Source organism: Podarcis liolepis (genome assembly GCF_965112155.1).
Source record: "Podarcis liolepis genome assembly, chromosome: 1".
NCBI classification, from domain to species: domain Eukaryota; kingdom Metazoa; phylum Chordata; class Lepidosauria; order Squamata; family Lacertidae; genus Podarcis; species Podarcis liolepis.
The window spans coordinates 15,977,894-15,993,164 of NC_139554.1; the positions used below are offsets into that span (position 1 = coordinate 15,977,894).

The 15,271-nt window shown below is 46.3% G+C and overlaps 1 protein-coding gene across 1 annotated transcript in view; it reads right to left on the reverse strand.

The window, feature by feature from the left end:
• Nucleotides 1–10,919: 10,919 nt before the first annotated feature.
• The window catches only part of TECPR2 (tectonin beta-propeller repeat containing 2), a gene marked incomplete at its 5' end in the record, with an annotated part of 55,299 nt that continues 50,947 nt past the window's right edge, over nucleotides 10,920–15,271 (reverse strand). Inside the window, 3 exon segments of the mRNA XM_083516994.1 lie at nucleotides 10,920–13,191; nucleotides 15,109–15,250; nucleotides 15,256–15,257. Of these exon segments, the coding sequence (XP_083373120.1) occupies nucleotides 13,040–13,191; nucleotides 15,109–15,250; nucleotides 15,256–15,257 (296 nt within the window). The 3' untranslated portion in view covers nucleotides 10,920–13,039.

Sequence of the window (15,271 nt, forward strand, 5' to 3'; positions counted from 1 at the left end):
TGATTTAATAATAATAATAATAATGGCTTTTAATTGTGTGTTTTGTATGCATAATGTTGCAAACTTCTGTGGTGTTCTTTATGGCTAGCAGTATATAAATATTAATGATTTCAATAAATAAAAAGCGGGATGGCGAATCCCTTTGCAGACATAACAGAAGATTAATTAAGGAAATCTTGATCCCTCAAGTCTAGTCTCAGGATTGAGGGAGTCAAATGCATTTGAAGAGAACAGGCCAGCCAACATCACAACTAGTTTTGCCTATTATACCGCGTACTTCCCACTACGTATCAGTCAGAGGAAGGTTCTGGAATTGCCACACATTTGGCCACAAGCAGCCTGCTCCTGGGACACTCTGCAATCGTTTCTACACAGTCTGGGGGTGGCGGCGTTTGACCTTGCCTGGTGGAGAAGTATTCCGCTCAGCTGATTTCAGAAAACAGTTATCTTTCTAGGCCAAGAGGTGTTGCATCACTCGTCCCCTATCACATTCGCAGCCCAAAGGAAAAGGGGGGGGGGAGCAGCAAAGCATTGAGATCAAGTGTCAGGCTCAGAGGAGAGGGAGATAGCAGCGTGTAGCTTAGACGCGCTTGAACTCACAGAAATCCCCAAGCTTTATAAACACACTGAGATACTTAGCATTGGAAGCCTGCATGATTTTTGTACATGCATTGGGAGAAAAACCCACAACCTTGCCTGCGGCGAAAACTATTTTTCCTTCTGCACCTTTTCTTTTAAGCTTGATTCACCTGCTGCCCTGTGATTAGGTAAGGTAAAGGTAAAGGGACCCCTGACCATTAGGTCCAGTTGTCGCCGACTCTGGGGTTGTGGCGCTCATCTCGCTTTATTGGCCGAGGGAGCCAGTGCACAGCTTCCGGGTCATGTGGTCAGCATGACTAAGCCGCTTCTGGCGAACCAGAGCAGTGCACGGAAACGCCGTTTACCTTCCCGCTGGAGCACTACCTATTTATCTACTTGCACTTTGACGTGCTTTTGAACTGCTAGGTTGGCAGGAGCATTATGAGACAGAGCAACGGGAGCTCACCCCGTCGTGGGGATCCAAACCGCCGACCTTCTGATCAGCAAGTCCTAGGCTCTGTGGTTTAACCCACAGCGCCACCCGCGTCCCGTGATTAGGTAGTTATCCTTAAAATAAATTTTTTAAAACGGCTTTTATCGACCTGTGGTTTTTTCCCAGGCCCTGACAAAAAGAACTCTCAGCCCAGTTCTCGAAACAGCATCTTGGACGTTTGCATGCGCAAGTGGAAAGAACATGACCAGGATATGTGCTGATGCTCCTCTGTTTGCAGGATCTTCGGAGTGGCAAAGATGCTGCACAATGGCCACAGCCTCTCTGTTTACATTGGAAGGGGAAAGAGGAGGTGGAGGGGTGGAAAGGGAGCTTGTGCGATTGTTCCAAGATTCCCCAGATGTTCTGCCTTCTAAAGGCCCTCCAAGGATGCCAAAGGTTTTCTGTAGAAACAGCTGTCATACTCTGGCAAGCCACTTATGTCATACCCACGCTGTAAATTTAAAGCACGTAGCTTCCTCCCTGCCCCCCCCCCGAATCCTGGGAAGTGTAGTTTGGGTTAAAGGTGCTGGGAATTGTAACTTTGTGAGAGATTAAGAATCCAAGGATTTTTTGGGGGAAAGTAATGTGCTTCAAATGTATTTTATATGTCTGGTTACAGGAAAGCCCTTTTAAGGGACAAAGGAAGTTGATTCAAATAGCCATAGAGGCCTGTCAACCAGCTATGTTGCCACTAAGCCACACATCACTTTTCCTTCATTTGGGCAACGGATCAGATCAGCTGGCTGGCCAATACTACCCTGTTCTTTGGAGAAGGAGACGAAAAATATGTACAGAAAATGCGGCATTCCTTTTTCTCGTCTGCCTCTCGTTTCTACATCCTCTTGGCAAGGAATGACCCATCTGTCCCCTTCAATAAGTAACCTGGTTTATTCAGCCATGAAGAAATTCCTCCTTGGCCTCAATACACCATCACAGAAGATACTCAGATTGTGTTGTATTCAAGAAGAGCAAATTGACTGTGCACTGGACAACCCAGCCTCCCCTCCCCTCTCTTCCTTTGGCCTCAGAGAAGCCTTGCTGCACACCTGAGTTAGAAATCACCAACCCTGTTTGATGAACCATTTCCATCACCAACACTTCTGCATGCAGAAATCAAGGTTGAACAGGTAACACAAGCCCGTGTCCCCTGTCAAATGAGAGAGGGGTGGCGGAGGTCCACAGATTGAACAAGAAGGGGGGGGGCGCACACCACACAGCCAGACTAGGCCCACAGTTCAGACACCACTTTTGAACTTATATTTTGCATGTTTGCAACTTAGATAGTAGTTATAAACCTGCCTTCATTTTGCTACTGTAATTGGCTGGTTCCAGACCTAGATTATGTAAGTAAATACTACTTTTACTTCTTCACAAAACAATGTGTTTGATTGTTGCTTTTAAGGGGGAGAAAAGCTGTTTCTTCAGTTGACACACAACTTGGTTTGGCTTATTGGCAGAGCCACAATCGCTTAAAAATGAAATTCTGAATTTGGACACCCCCTGCCTTCCATATTCATTAGGGACCCCTTCAGACTGGTATTTTAATTTTGCAGCTGTATTCTGCAACCTGTCATTGATGCTGTAATAGTGCAGGATTTATACAGGAGCGTCCACACTGCTTTATTACTACTAGTTCTGCGATGCTCCCTCAGTTTTACCACATTCTTGCCGCCTGGAGAGGCACTCTTGCAATATAGTGCAACGAAAACAGGACAAAACAAAACAAACCCCTTGAACATTTAAAGTGATGGGATTTTAGCAGGGCGTGCACAGACTGGAAACAAAGCAGTAGGTCTGCCCCCGAAACTTTCAGGCAAACACAGTACTGAAAGGATCACCTATAACCACTCATATAACCATCATGAGCACAAGTCACTGTGAACACACAGTAAAAAGGATGTCTTTTGAGGGACCCTAAGGGTGGCGCTGTGGGTTAAACCACAGAGCCTAGGACTTGCCAATCAGAAGGTCAGCGGTTCGAATCCCCGCGACAGGGTGAGCTCCCATTGCTCTGCCCCATAATGCTCCTGCCAACCTAGCAGTTCGAAAGCACGTCAAAGTGCAAGTAGATAAATAGGTACCGCTCCTGCGGGAAGGTAAACGGTGTTTCCGTGTGCTGCTCTGGTTTTCCAGAAGCAGCTTAGTCATTCTGGCTGCATGACCCAGAAGCTGTACGCCGGCTCCCTCGGCCAATAAAGTGAGATGAGCACCGCAGCCCCAGAGTCGGTCACGACTGGACCTAATGGTCAGGGGTCCCTTTACCTTTACCTTTAAGACCTGATATTCCTACCTCTCTCTGTAGAGGCTGAGTCACAATCCTTGCAGCTAGAGATGCAAATCCAGCTGTTGCACAAGTAACTTTACCATTTGCATAATGTCTGTGGGTATGCAATAGTCCGGCCCAGCCAACTCGGTATCCAGCAAATTGACTCCAGAACAGGACAGGCTGTTTATGCTGCTGCGTTGCTTGCTTGCTTGCTTGCTTGCACGGTCTGAAGGTCTGGAAAGCCTGTTTGTTCTGTTCACCGATTGCACAGACAAAGCTCTCTCTTGCAAGTACAGACATGCAGTCTTAATCAGTCACATACTCCATAGCCTTCTCTTTCTTTCTTTCTTTCTTTCTTTCTTTCTTTCTTTCTTTCTTTCTCTCCACCCTCCCTTCTTCGTTTTCTTCTCTTTCTTCTTTGGCATCATATGAGGAACGGCTAAGGGAGCTGGGCATGTTTAGCCTGGAGAAGAGGAGGTTAAGGGGTGATAGGATAGCCATGTTCAAATATATAAAAGGATGTCACATAGAGGAGGGAGAAAGGTTGTTTTCTGCTGCTCCAGAGAAGCGGACACGGAGCAATGGATCCAAACTACAAGAAAGAAGATTCCACCTAAACATTAGGAAGAACTTCCTGACAGTAAGAGCTGTTCGACAGTGGAATTTGCTGCCCAGGAGTGTGGTGGAGTCTCCTACTTTGGAGGTCTTTAAGCAGAGGCTTGACAACCATATGTCAGGAGTGCTCTGATGGTGTTTCCTGCTTGGCAGGGGGTTGGACTCGATGGCCCTTGTGGTCTCTTCCAACTCTATGATTCTATGATTCTATGATTCTATGATTCTCTCATCGGGATCTTTATTAGGGTCCTGGGACTGAGAGGAGAAAGGAAAGATCCCAGGTGAATGCTGGGAGGGGTTATTCCCTTCTGTGGGTGCTAAGGGTTAAGAACTACCTTTAAGAGAGGACTCCGTATTCTATTTGTAGCTGTTTTGGTTGATATATATATATATATATTTACACTAGTTTCCCATGATTTACTGTATTATTAAAAACTTTATTAAAAAATATTAGAATCATACAGTCGTAAGGGACCTCCAGGGTTCATCCAGTCCAACCCCCTGCCATGCCCAGTACCTGCTGCGCTCTGGCTGGTTTCATGTTCCAGTGAAATTTCTGCCATTAAGAGGCATCACTTGATTACCTCACACTACCAGCATTCATTTGAAAAGTCCAAGACTCTTGCCAGGTATTTCCTTAAAGCAGGTGGAACCCGGGGCCTTCAAGCTGTGACTCCAATAATCCCTGACCATTGGTCATATTGGCTAGGACTTATGGGAGTTGGAGAGCTAGTATCATCTGAAGGATAACAGGTTCACCACCTCTGTCCTTAAGGCATGCCTACAATGATAAGCCTGTTCACATTAATCGGACAGACAATAATAACAATACAGTGGTACCTCTGAATGCGAATGGGATCTGTTCCAGAGCCCCGTTCACATCCAGAGCAGAACGCAACCCGCGTCTGCGCGTGTGTGGGTCGCGATTCGCTGATTCTGCGCTTGCACAGAACATCATTTTGAGCGTCTGCGCATACGTGAGCAGCAAAACCGTAATCCGTTCCGTTACTTCCGGGTCGCCGCGGAACGCAACCTGAAAACGCTCAACCTGAAGCGTCTTTAACCCGAGGTATGACTGTAATAATAATTTATTATTTATATCCCGCCCATCTGGCTGGGTTTCCCCAAGCCACTCTGGGCGGCCTCCAACAGAACATTAAAATACAATAGTCTATTAAACATTACAAGCTTCCCTAAACAGGGCTGCCTTCAGATGTCTTCTAAAAGTCTGGTAGTTGTTTTGACACCTGGTGGGAGGGCGTTCCACAGGGCGGGTGCCACCACTGAGAAGGCCCTCTGCCTGTAACTCATTGTTGCTGAGAGCAGATGAAATACATTCTGACCATGCTCAGAGGCTCCCTTTTTTCCTGTTATTACAGGGCTGAGTCCTGGCACTGAAAACCAGATGTGGAGCTCTGCTCTGCTGAGCCTTGGCCGAACCTTAGCTCTGGTCTTCTTCCTTATTCAGAATAAATGACACCACAGCTGGAGGCAGCAATGCTCCTGAATATCAGTTGCTGGAAACCACAGGAGGGGAGAGTGCTGCTCTTGTGTTCGGATCCTGCTTGTTGGCCACTGTGAGAACAGGATGCTGGATTAGATGGGCCCCTGGCCTGATCCAGCAGCAGGCTGATCTCAATTTCTGAATGCTGCAGTTTGCAATTTTTAAAAAAGGAATCTGCTCCAGCTGGGTAGTAGGAAGCCACACAACAGCTGCGAGAGATCTTGAGCCTCTGCAATCTGCAGCCCCTTTGTCCTGAAGTTGAAAGACTCCCGGCTCTTCACCTCCCACTTTGGCACACATGTGTTAGAAACAGTTGCCCAGAAACCGGCAAAACCTTGCAGAGTGTTTCCATGTGCGTGGAGGGATATAAAGCACACGCAGGGAGAGAAAGAAAACATCAAGCACTGGACCCCCTTGGAGTGTGATCTTGCTTCACCGCAAATCAGCTCCACGGGACAGTGTACAGGGGCAGAGAAACCTTGGGGGGGGTGAAATAAAACGATTAAGGTCTTATATATCTATAATAAATGTTCATGGATTTTCCAGGTGTCTCAGTCTCAGTGTCTCAGTCAGTTTTATTGCACATAGCCAAAGGCTGCCGCAATGTACACAGAATTAGTTGACAATTAAAAAAATATATACTGAATTGATAAAAAAGACATGTCTGAGGCAGCACAGGAGGGCAGTCCTGGAGCCATTTTGGCTCCCAAACTGACCAAATGTTTTCTCTGCAAGGTCAAAGGAAAATGGAAAAGCCTCCCCATTGTCTTTTCATTTACAAAACCTGTCTTAAGGGTATATCTGTGTATGAATAGGGTGAGCCTGTGCCCTGGCTCAGGAACTAAGTATTTGTCACTACAAAAGACTGGCCAGGCTCCCCAGGGTATCCAACCGAGTAAGCGTTAAAAGGTAACCTGCCAGACAGGAGATAAACAACGACAGGAGATAAACAACGGACTCAGATTTCTGCTGTAGACCGCCCCTTCTGTGATGTAGGTATGATGTTTCTGGGGGTGGTCTTGGACTCCAGGGTGGGCAATTTAAAATGTCTATGTAAGGGCGGGCACACCTGGGTTCTGGGTCCTCCTCCTTTCCTGCGTGCGAGGGGAGCACCCTGTTGCAACAGTTCAATAAAGATCAGGCTTACTAGCTGCTTTGCTTCTCAATATTCTCTGGTTGGCCTCTGTTCTGTTCTCCAACCAAAGGACTCTATAAGGGCTCTTGTGTCCCCCATAAGGGAATAAGGGCAGATTTTCGTTTCATACAGGGATGACTCAAGGCCCTGCTTCCTTCTGCTGCTGAGGGGGCTCTCTTATAATGGGAGGAAGGTTCCCAGCCACAGGGTGAACTGACTCTCCTCCCAAGAGATGCTGATTTTGCAAGTTAACTGGTAGAGCGGCCAGATTTGGGAAACTGGCATTGCAGAGGAAAAGGCCATAGCTCTGTGGTATCTGCTTTGCATGAAGGAGGTCCCAGCTTGAATCCCCTGCATCTCCAGTTTGGACTAGGAAAAGACTCCTGCCTGAAACCCAGGACAGATGCTGCCAGTCAGTTGCTGGCAATGCTGAGCTCAATCAGGGGTCAGCAAACTGACCGCACCTCAGGCCTGTGTCTCCAGCACCGATCGCACGGTGGGCTGGAGGACGGGGGAGTGCGCACCCATATGCGTGCGCACACACGATTTCCAGCGCACTTCCAGGTCAGAGGAGCACCGGAAATAGCTTGTGCGCATGTGCATGGGCCTCCTACGACCCGGATGTGCACCAGAAATAACGCTTGCACATGCGCACAAACTATTTCCAGTGCTCCTCCAACCCAGAAGTGGGCAGCCGTGCCATGCTGTGCCAGTAAGAACAGGCGGCGGCAGCGAGCGGCAGGGGTTGCCGCGGGCCGGATAAATGAGTCGCTCGGGCCTTATCCGGCCTGCGGGCCTTAGTTTGGGGACATCTGAGATAGATGGTCCAGTATTCTGACTTAATATATATAAATTAACAAATAAGCATAACAAATGACAGGGCAAAATGAAAATGTAAAGCACTTTAAGAGAAATATGACACATGCTGCTTTGTAAGGCAGAATTGTAAGACTATAATGTTTCAAAGATAGCATATTCAATTTGTTCTGCAGCCAGTGAAATTATAGAGTCGGGAGGTACATCAGAGCTAATCTGATGAGATCCCCTTTTCCAGTAGAACCACTGGAGTATATCATACAGCCGAAGAAATCTCAGAAGGCATAAATCAGCAATTTCGGAGGCAGGAAGAGTCTGCTTTGAGCTCTGCCAAGATGAGCAGCCCATCTTGGCACCATAATTCAATTGGTATGAGAGATGAAAGGCAAAATTGCATGTGCAGTCCTTGATCTACAAGTTAACATAGGCAGAGCCTTATGGAAAAAAAATGAATGAGGGAGGTAGGTGAAGTCATCTATCATACCAACCGTTGCAATTCCATGTCAAGTGCTGCTGTGACGTCACAAGACTATTCCATGTACTATGTAGAAATAGTAGATGCTGGAATCCACTACAGTGGTACCTCAAGTTAAGAACTTAATTCGTTCTGGAATCGATAAAATGGATAAAAACCCCGCAGGAGATCACTGGAAGGGAATGTTTCTTGTTTGACAGGCGAGTTGTGTTTCGTTCTCTTTTTATATATATATATATGTTTTGTTCTTTTGCGGGGCTTGTAGTGGGAATTGCATCCAGTACAGTAGTACCTCTGGTTACGTACTTAATTCATTCCGGAGGTCCGTTCTTAACCTGAAACTGTTCTTAACCTGAAGCACCACTTTAGCTAATGGGGTCTCCTGCTGCTGCTGCACGATTTTTGTTGTCATCCTGAATCAAAGTTCTTAACCTGAAGCGTATGTAACCTGAAGCATCTGCAACCCGAGGTACCACTGTACTGGATAACACTATAGACTGCAGCTGAGGTCTCATTATTTTAAAGACTTGTTTTAATTTATGCCTCGGCCCCGTTTACCTGAAAGAGCATCTCCACCCCCATCGTTCAGCCCAGACACTGAAGTCCAGCTCTGAGGGCCTCCTGGCAGTTCCCTCATTGCAAGAAGTGAGGTTCCAGGGACCTTCTCGGTAGTCGCGCCCACCCTGTGGAACACCCTCCCATCAGATGTCCAAGAGATAAAGAGCTACATGACTTTTAGAAGACATATGAAAGCAGCCCTGTTTAGGGAAGTTTTTAATGGTTGATGTTTTATTGCGTTTTTAATATTTTGTTGGGACCCGTTCAGAGTGGCTGGGGAAACCCAGTCAGATGGGAGGCAAATAAATATAAATATAAATAACAGTAGTATTTGTAGTAGTAGTAATAGTAGTAGTAGTAGTAGTAAGGCTGTGAGATGCCTTGGGTCTATGGGAGAAAGGCAGGATACAAAAGAAAGAAAGAAAGAAAGAAAGAAAGAAAGAAAGAAAGAAAGAAAGAAAGAAAGAGCCCATTTATTTATCTAGGAAATCTAACTATTCAAAAGAAAATTTCCCCAAGGAAGCCGAACTTTTATCTGCTAGACTGGCCTTTTGTCCCCAGAAGTGACAGCAAGGTTCTGCCACCTGTATTATATTTAAACGTCTGTGACTAAAAGCTTGTTTTTCACGAGTTTATTTGGAATGCGATACATGACTGGGAATCGTTTTAAGCCATTATTAATTCACTTCATAGTTATAGTAACAACAGCGTTGGCCTCATTAGACATTAATGTGCCTGCCATTATTAAGCATTAGACATTAATGTGCCTGCCATTATTAAGGGAGATCAAGTATGTTTCCAGGCACTAAATTGCCATTTCGCATGCTCAGTCCTGCTGCCAAACTCTCTGCCTTCTTCCTTGGTAACACTGCAGAAATCCACTCTTTCCTGACTGTCCTCTGCTCTTCGAGATCTCTATACACGCATTAACAAATAAAGCTAGCGTAATGGAACACTTAGGATTATTTGGTCACCTATACACCTTGATTACAGTTAGCAACGTTGATATACAAAGATGGCCACGAGATAGGAGAATGTGCAGAAATGTTCTCCGCTTGGCAAGGGATCAAAGCGCCATGCTTCCTTTTGTCCAGTTACTCCCTAATATTTTGCATCAGGGAAAGGAATTTATTTACCGTATTTTTCTGTATATAAGACTAGGTTTGTTCCCTAAAAAATAATGTGCAAAATTTGCGGGTGGCTTACACACGGATAGATCTCCCCCCATTTTCTTAAATTGGAGCCCTAAAAATAGTAAGGTAAAGGGACCCCTGACCATTAGGTCCAGTCGTGGCCGACTCTGGGGTTGCAGCGCTCATCTCACTTTATTGGCCGAGGGAGCTGGCGTACAGCTTCCGGGTCATGTGGCCAGAATGACTAAGCCGCTTCTGGCAAACCAGAGCAGCACACGGAAACGCCGTTTAGCTTCCCGCCGGAGTGGTACCTATTTATCTACTTGCACTTTGATGTGCTTTCGAACTGCTAGGTTGGCAGCAGCAGGGACCGAACAATGGGAGCTCACCCCGTCGCAGGGATTTGAACCGCCGACCTTCTGATCGGCAAGCCCTAGGCTCTGTGGCTTAGACCACAGCACCACATAGGGGCATCTTATAGACGGAAAAATATGGTATTACATTTGTACCAAATGGAGCTCAAGGTGGTGTGCATGATTCCCCTTCCTCTCCATTCTACCCTCACAACAACCCTGTGAGGTGGTCTAGGCTGAGAGGCAGTAACTGGCCCGCGGCCACCCAGCAAGCTTCATGGCCAAGTGGGGAATCGAACTCTGATCTCCCAGGTCTTGGCTCAGTGCACAAACCACTACACCACCTCAGGCTAATGTTACTTAAGCAGAGATACCTGCATCTCCCACCCCTCCAGAGATGCATGTCTTGTCTTTGCAGACACATGGCTTCAAGAGCTGTAGATACAGGAGAGTCCCATGCAGTGGCGTAGCGTGGGTTGTCAGCACCCGGGGCAAGGCAAGTAATTTGTGCCCCGTAACCCGTGGATTTGCGCCCCCTAACCCTAACCCCCAGATGTTGCGCCCGGTGCGGCCGGCCCCCCCTGCACCCCCCACGCTACGCCACTGGTCCCATGTAGCAAGGATGGGGAACCAGTGGCCCTCCATTGCTGGGACTCCCAACTCCCATCATCATCCCTTAGCTTTGGCCACACTGGCTGAGACCGATGGGAGCCGCAGTCCAGCAACATTTGGAGAGCTGCGTGTTCCCTGCGCCACCATGCAAGAGTGACTGCGTGTTTGCAGTGCACCAGGACAGAATTTTTGGTGTATGCTCAGCTTGAATGGTCCATGCGGTCGCATTTAAATTATTCCAGGCTTTGCAGAAGAAAACTGAATCTTAGGTGAGCAGAAGTTGTTACACGATTTCAGCTCACATTGCAGTTTGTGTATTGGTTTAGTGATGTTACGTTGCCCCACGGAAGCCGTATTTGTTTAAAAAAATAATCCAAGCATTTTTTTTTAAGAAAAAAGGATAGTTTATTGCACTTATCTGAAAGCACAATGGGGGGGGGGGGAAACACATGCACAGCTGTACAGAAATGAAACTAAAGATGGTAAACATTTTAGACTGTTGGATGAAACATAATAAAAAAAAACTTATTGGCTTAAAAGGGTTGTAAACACCAGCTAATATTAATGAACAAAGCAAGGTGCCCTATTACAGAGAATACAAACTAGCAAGCCAAGCTGTTATTATGAGGTCTTTTTTTAATTAAAAAAGTATAATATTTCAGTATTGTAACATGAACATCTGGTTCTTGACCAGGAGGAGTGCAAAACAGGCCTGTTTCCAACCTCCAGAAGTTCCCGACTTCAGAGAAATGTCCTGGATGCCTCTTGACATCTCGCTTGCCGACGAAGCTCCCCAAACAGACCATCTAGTGACCTGGGTGAACCTCGGCAGCTGAGTTGGTTACGATCCAGTGGCAGACTATAAAAAGAAACTCCGAGGCCGGCTCCATATATAGATGAGGAAGGGATCGAGCAAAACAGATCAGGTCTCGGAGGGAAATAAATATGACCTGCTAGTCACCCTAAACTGAAAGGGAAGAAGCGTAACACTCGTTATGCAAGCGCTTGTTGCAAAACAGGTATCTGCCGTGACCGAATGTTTAGTTCTCAATATGCAGAGGTGCTGTGTTCTTGGTTTGCAGTGGTTTCTCCCCAGAAAATCTACCACAGGGCAGTTTAAGGAGGAAACAGGTGTGGCACTTGACCTGGGCATTGGGTTCTCTAAGCTTCTCCACACGTGCCCCCCCTCCCCCAGTCCCTGCTGTTAAGTTGGCTCATCCACAGGTTCATTAGCAGCTGCTTAAAAACCCCCAAGGGTGCTTCTGTTCCTCAAATAAACATATCCTTAAAACTATAAGGGAAGGCTTTCCCATCCAAGCCACTGGAATCAAGCTCTTTCCTAGAGTTTTGGATTGGTTTTTTTTTTTTAACTCTTCATGAAATATACCGTATTTTTCCATGTATAAGACTAGGTTTCCCCCCTAAAAATAATGTCAAAAATTGGGGGCGTCTTATACACAGATACATCTCCCCCCATTTTCTTAAATCTGAGTCCCCCCAATAGGGGGCGTCTTATACATGGAGGAGTCTTATAGACGGAAAAATACGGTAAATTGCAGTGATTAGTAAATTATCAAGCACTTCTTCTGTAAACATCTCAAGTATAAGACATTGCAATATATAGCTAATATAGCTTTTTTTTTAAAGGACCATTCTGAAGACAAAACCTAACCAATACCAGAGACTCTCTCGTGAGATGCAGTTTCTTTATTTTCGTTTTGTTTCGTGATACAAAAGTGGAAATTCAGAGTCTCCTCTGGTTACAGTTCAGTCAGGCCAAGCATGGATCTCAATGGGCACCCACAGCCCGCCCCCTTCATATTACAAGCTTGACTTTCAATGTTCTGCCTAATCCTCTCATGGGTATCTATGAAACAAAAGCCATTAGTGTCCCGGTTTTAGGCATAAGAGGAGCCAATGTCTGCACAAAGCCTGGGATGAACCCAAACTTTTCAGCAAGGTATGAAATTAGTAACCGAAGAGCGAAGGTTCAGTGGAACCCTGGAAGTTACGATAAAAATGGTCCCAAGAGGTTTTCACCTCAATTGCCAAACTGTGCCTTGCTGAATTGACTTTCTACTGAGAAAGGTTCTCTCGTTCTGAAATGTAACCATCTTCCACATTGCACCCATTTCCCCCTACGCGGTGTAAAAGTACAAGGACATTAAAAAATGTATTCCTGCTGTTCAGCCTATGTAACAGACGTCCTCCCCAATGTCGCACAGATATTAATTTTCATGCTAGAGCAACATTTGTTTTGCTGCTAACGAGGTTAAATCGATAAGTATTTTTAAACGGTACAGCTATGGCAAAGACTTCTTAAAGCCACGTTGCCCATCTCGCCCAAGAGATACAGAAACAAGACACCTCACTACACAGTTTGGGGGATATTTGACAAAGTCAGTGTTTTATATATCAAAGTGCTAATTCTTGTCAGACGCTGGCCCAACTCTCCCACGTGCATGTCCATGCTGTTTTAGCGCTCCAGGTCTTCGGGGCCTCATATTACCTCCCATTCGTCTTCGTCTGAGTGGAACGACATGGAAGCGTCGCTGTGCTTCTGCAACGTGTGAGAATGGCGGAAGGTCTTAGTGAGGCGCTGAAGGAGGCAGCCTGAAGGACCGACAGCCCACAGTTCATCTAGAGGAGTAGCTGAGGAAGAAAAAAGTTGCCAGGTTCAATTTTAGCAGGCCAACAGACAGGCTGTTAGCTAAGGAGTCCATCCCATCCTGTACTACAACTCCCAGAAGCATTGCCTGCTTTGCATTGCTGTGTCTCCTGTGCTAAAGATCCCGTTTGAAGCCTAACAGGTTCAACAGTTCAGCTGAAGGCAGGATGGGGTGGGGAGTTGTTTGACAGTATCGCTGCAACTATTCCTACTTAAATGCCACACGGAGGAAGGGCCAAAACAGACCTGATTAAACTGCCCACGGGAAGAGCACGCCCACCACCTGATTTTTAATCCCGTATGTGTGGCAAGCACACCTAAGAAAGCAGCGCCCAAAGGGACGTTAGATGCATCGCCCTGATGAGCCGGGTGCCCGGCTCTAGATCAATTCCTTTCCACCTACTCTCTAGTAAGCTCTCCGCAAGGCTTTCTGTGGAAACCCTTGGAAGTCGAATGGAATCCATTCCGCAAGAAAAATTGATGGACTATGCAGAAATGGCAAAACTGACATATAAGCTACGGGACAAGTATAACTGTGACTTTAAGGATGAATGGGAACTTTTCACAAAGTATCTGAAGACGCAACAAAGCGAACTGGACTCCTTGGCAGGTTTTGAATAAACATTCACAATTTTTTTACTGATAATAATCAGCTAAACAGTTTGAGGATCTATACAACTTTGTAACATGCAGAAAACAGCATTATTGGAGAAACCAAAGACTGGAACTGAGGGAAGTCGGGGGGTTCTGTGGGGGGGGAGGGGGAGGGAGGAAAAATAGGGGGGAAATAAGGATATGTTTTTGGATAATATGTCTTGTTATAACTTTGAATAAAAAAATTTTTAAAAGAAAAAAAAGAATGGAATCCGTTCCGGAAGTCCATTTGTCTTCCAAAACGTTTGGAAACCAAAGTGCGGCTTCCGATTGGTTGTAGGAAGCTCCTACAACCAATCGGAAAATGCTGAAGCCCTGTCAGATGTTCGGCTTCCAAAAATAGTTCGCAAACCGTAACAGACACTTCCGGGTTTGCGGCGTTTGGGAGCCAAAATGTTTGAGAACCAAGCTGTTCGAAAACCAAGGTATGACTGTATTCATCCAATGTTCTCTTTAAGAAGAGGACATTCAACACTTTGAAAACAACAACATAGAACTGCAGAGTTGGAAAGAGGGACCCTGAGGGTGAGCTACACCAACCCTCTGCAATGCAGAAATCTTTTGCCCAACATGGGGCTTGAACCCATGACCGAGATGAAGTGTTGCGTGCTCCACCCACTGAGCGATCCAGCTATTAATTATGATCCTGCTCAGACCAGCATGCTTCATGTTTCAAGTACAGTGGACGCTCGGGTTGCGAATGTGGTCCGTGCAGGAGGCACGTTCACAACCTGCAGCGTTCGCAACCTGCAAAGCCGTGCCTGCGCATGCGCGCGTTGAAATTCGGTGCTTCTGTGCAAAGCACGATTTAGTATTCTGCGCATGCGCGAGTGCCAAATCCCGGAAGTAACCCATTCCAACACTTCTGGGTTTGGCGCGGTGCGCAACCCGAAAACACACAATCTGAAGCGTCTGTAACCTGAGGTATGACTGTACAGTGGTACCTCGGGTTACATACGCTTCAGGTTACATACGCTTCAGGTTACTGGCTCCGCTAACCCAGAAATATTACCTCGGGATAAGAACTTTGCTTCAGGATGAGAACAGAAATTTGGTGGCAGCAGCAGGAGGCCCCATTAGCTAAAGTGGTGCTTCAGGTTAAGAACAGTTTCAGGTTAAGAATGGACCTCCGGAATGAATTAAGTACGTAACCAGAGGTACTACTGTACTGGATGCAATTCCGACTACAAGCCCCACAAAAGAACGAAACATATATATATATAAAAAGAGAACGAAACACAACTCGCCTGTCAAACAAGAAACATTCCCTGGAATCTTCTTCCAGTAATCTCCTGCGGGGTTTTTATCCGTGATGCCGTACCGACGTGCTATGTCGCCATTCGGACAACGTGCCCAAACAGTCCTTGTACTTATCGCCAGCTGGCATGCCTGAAGCCTGAAGCCAAAGGA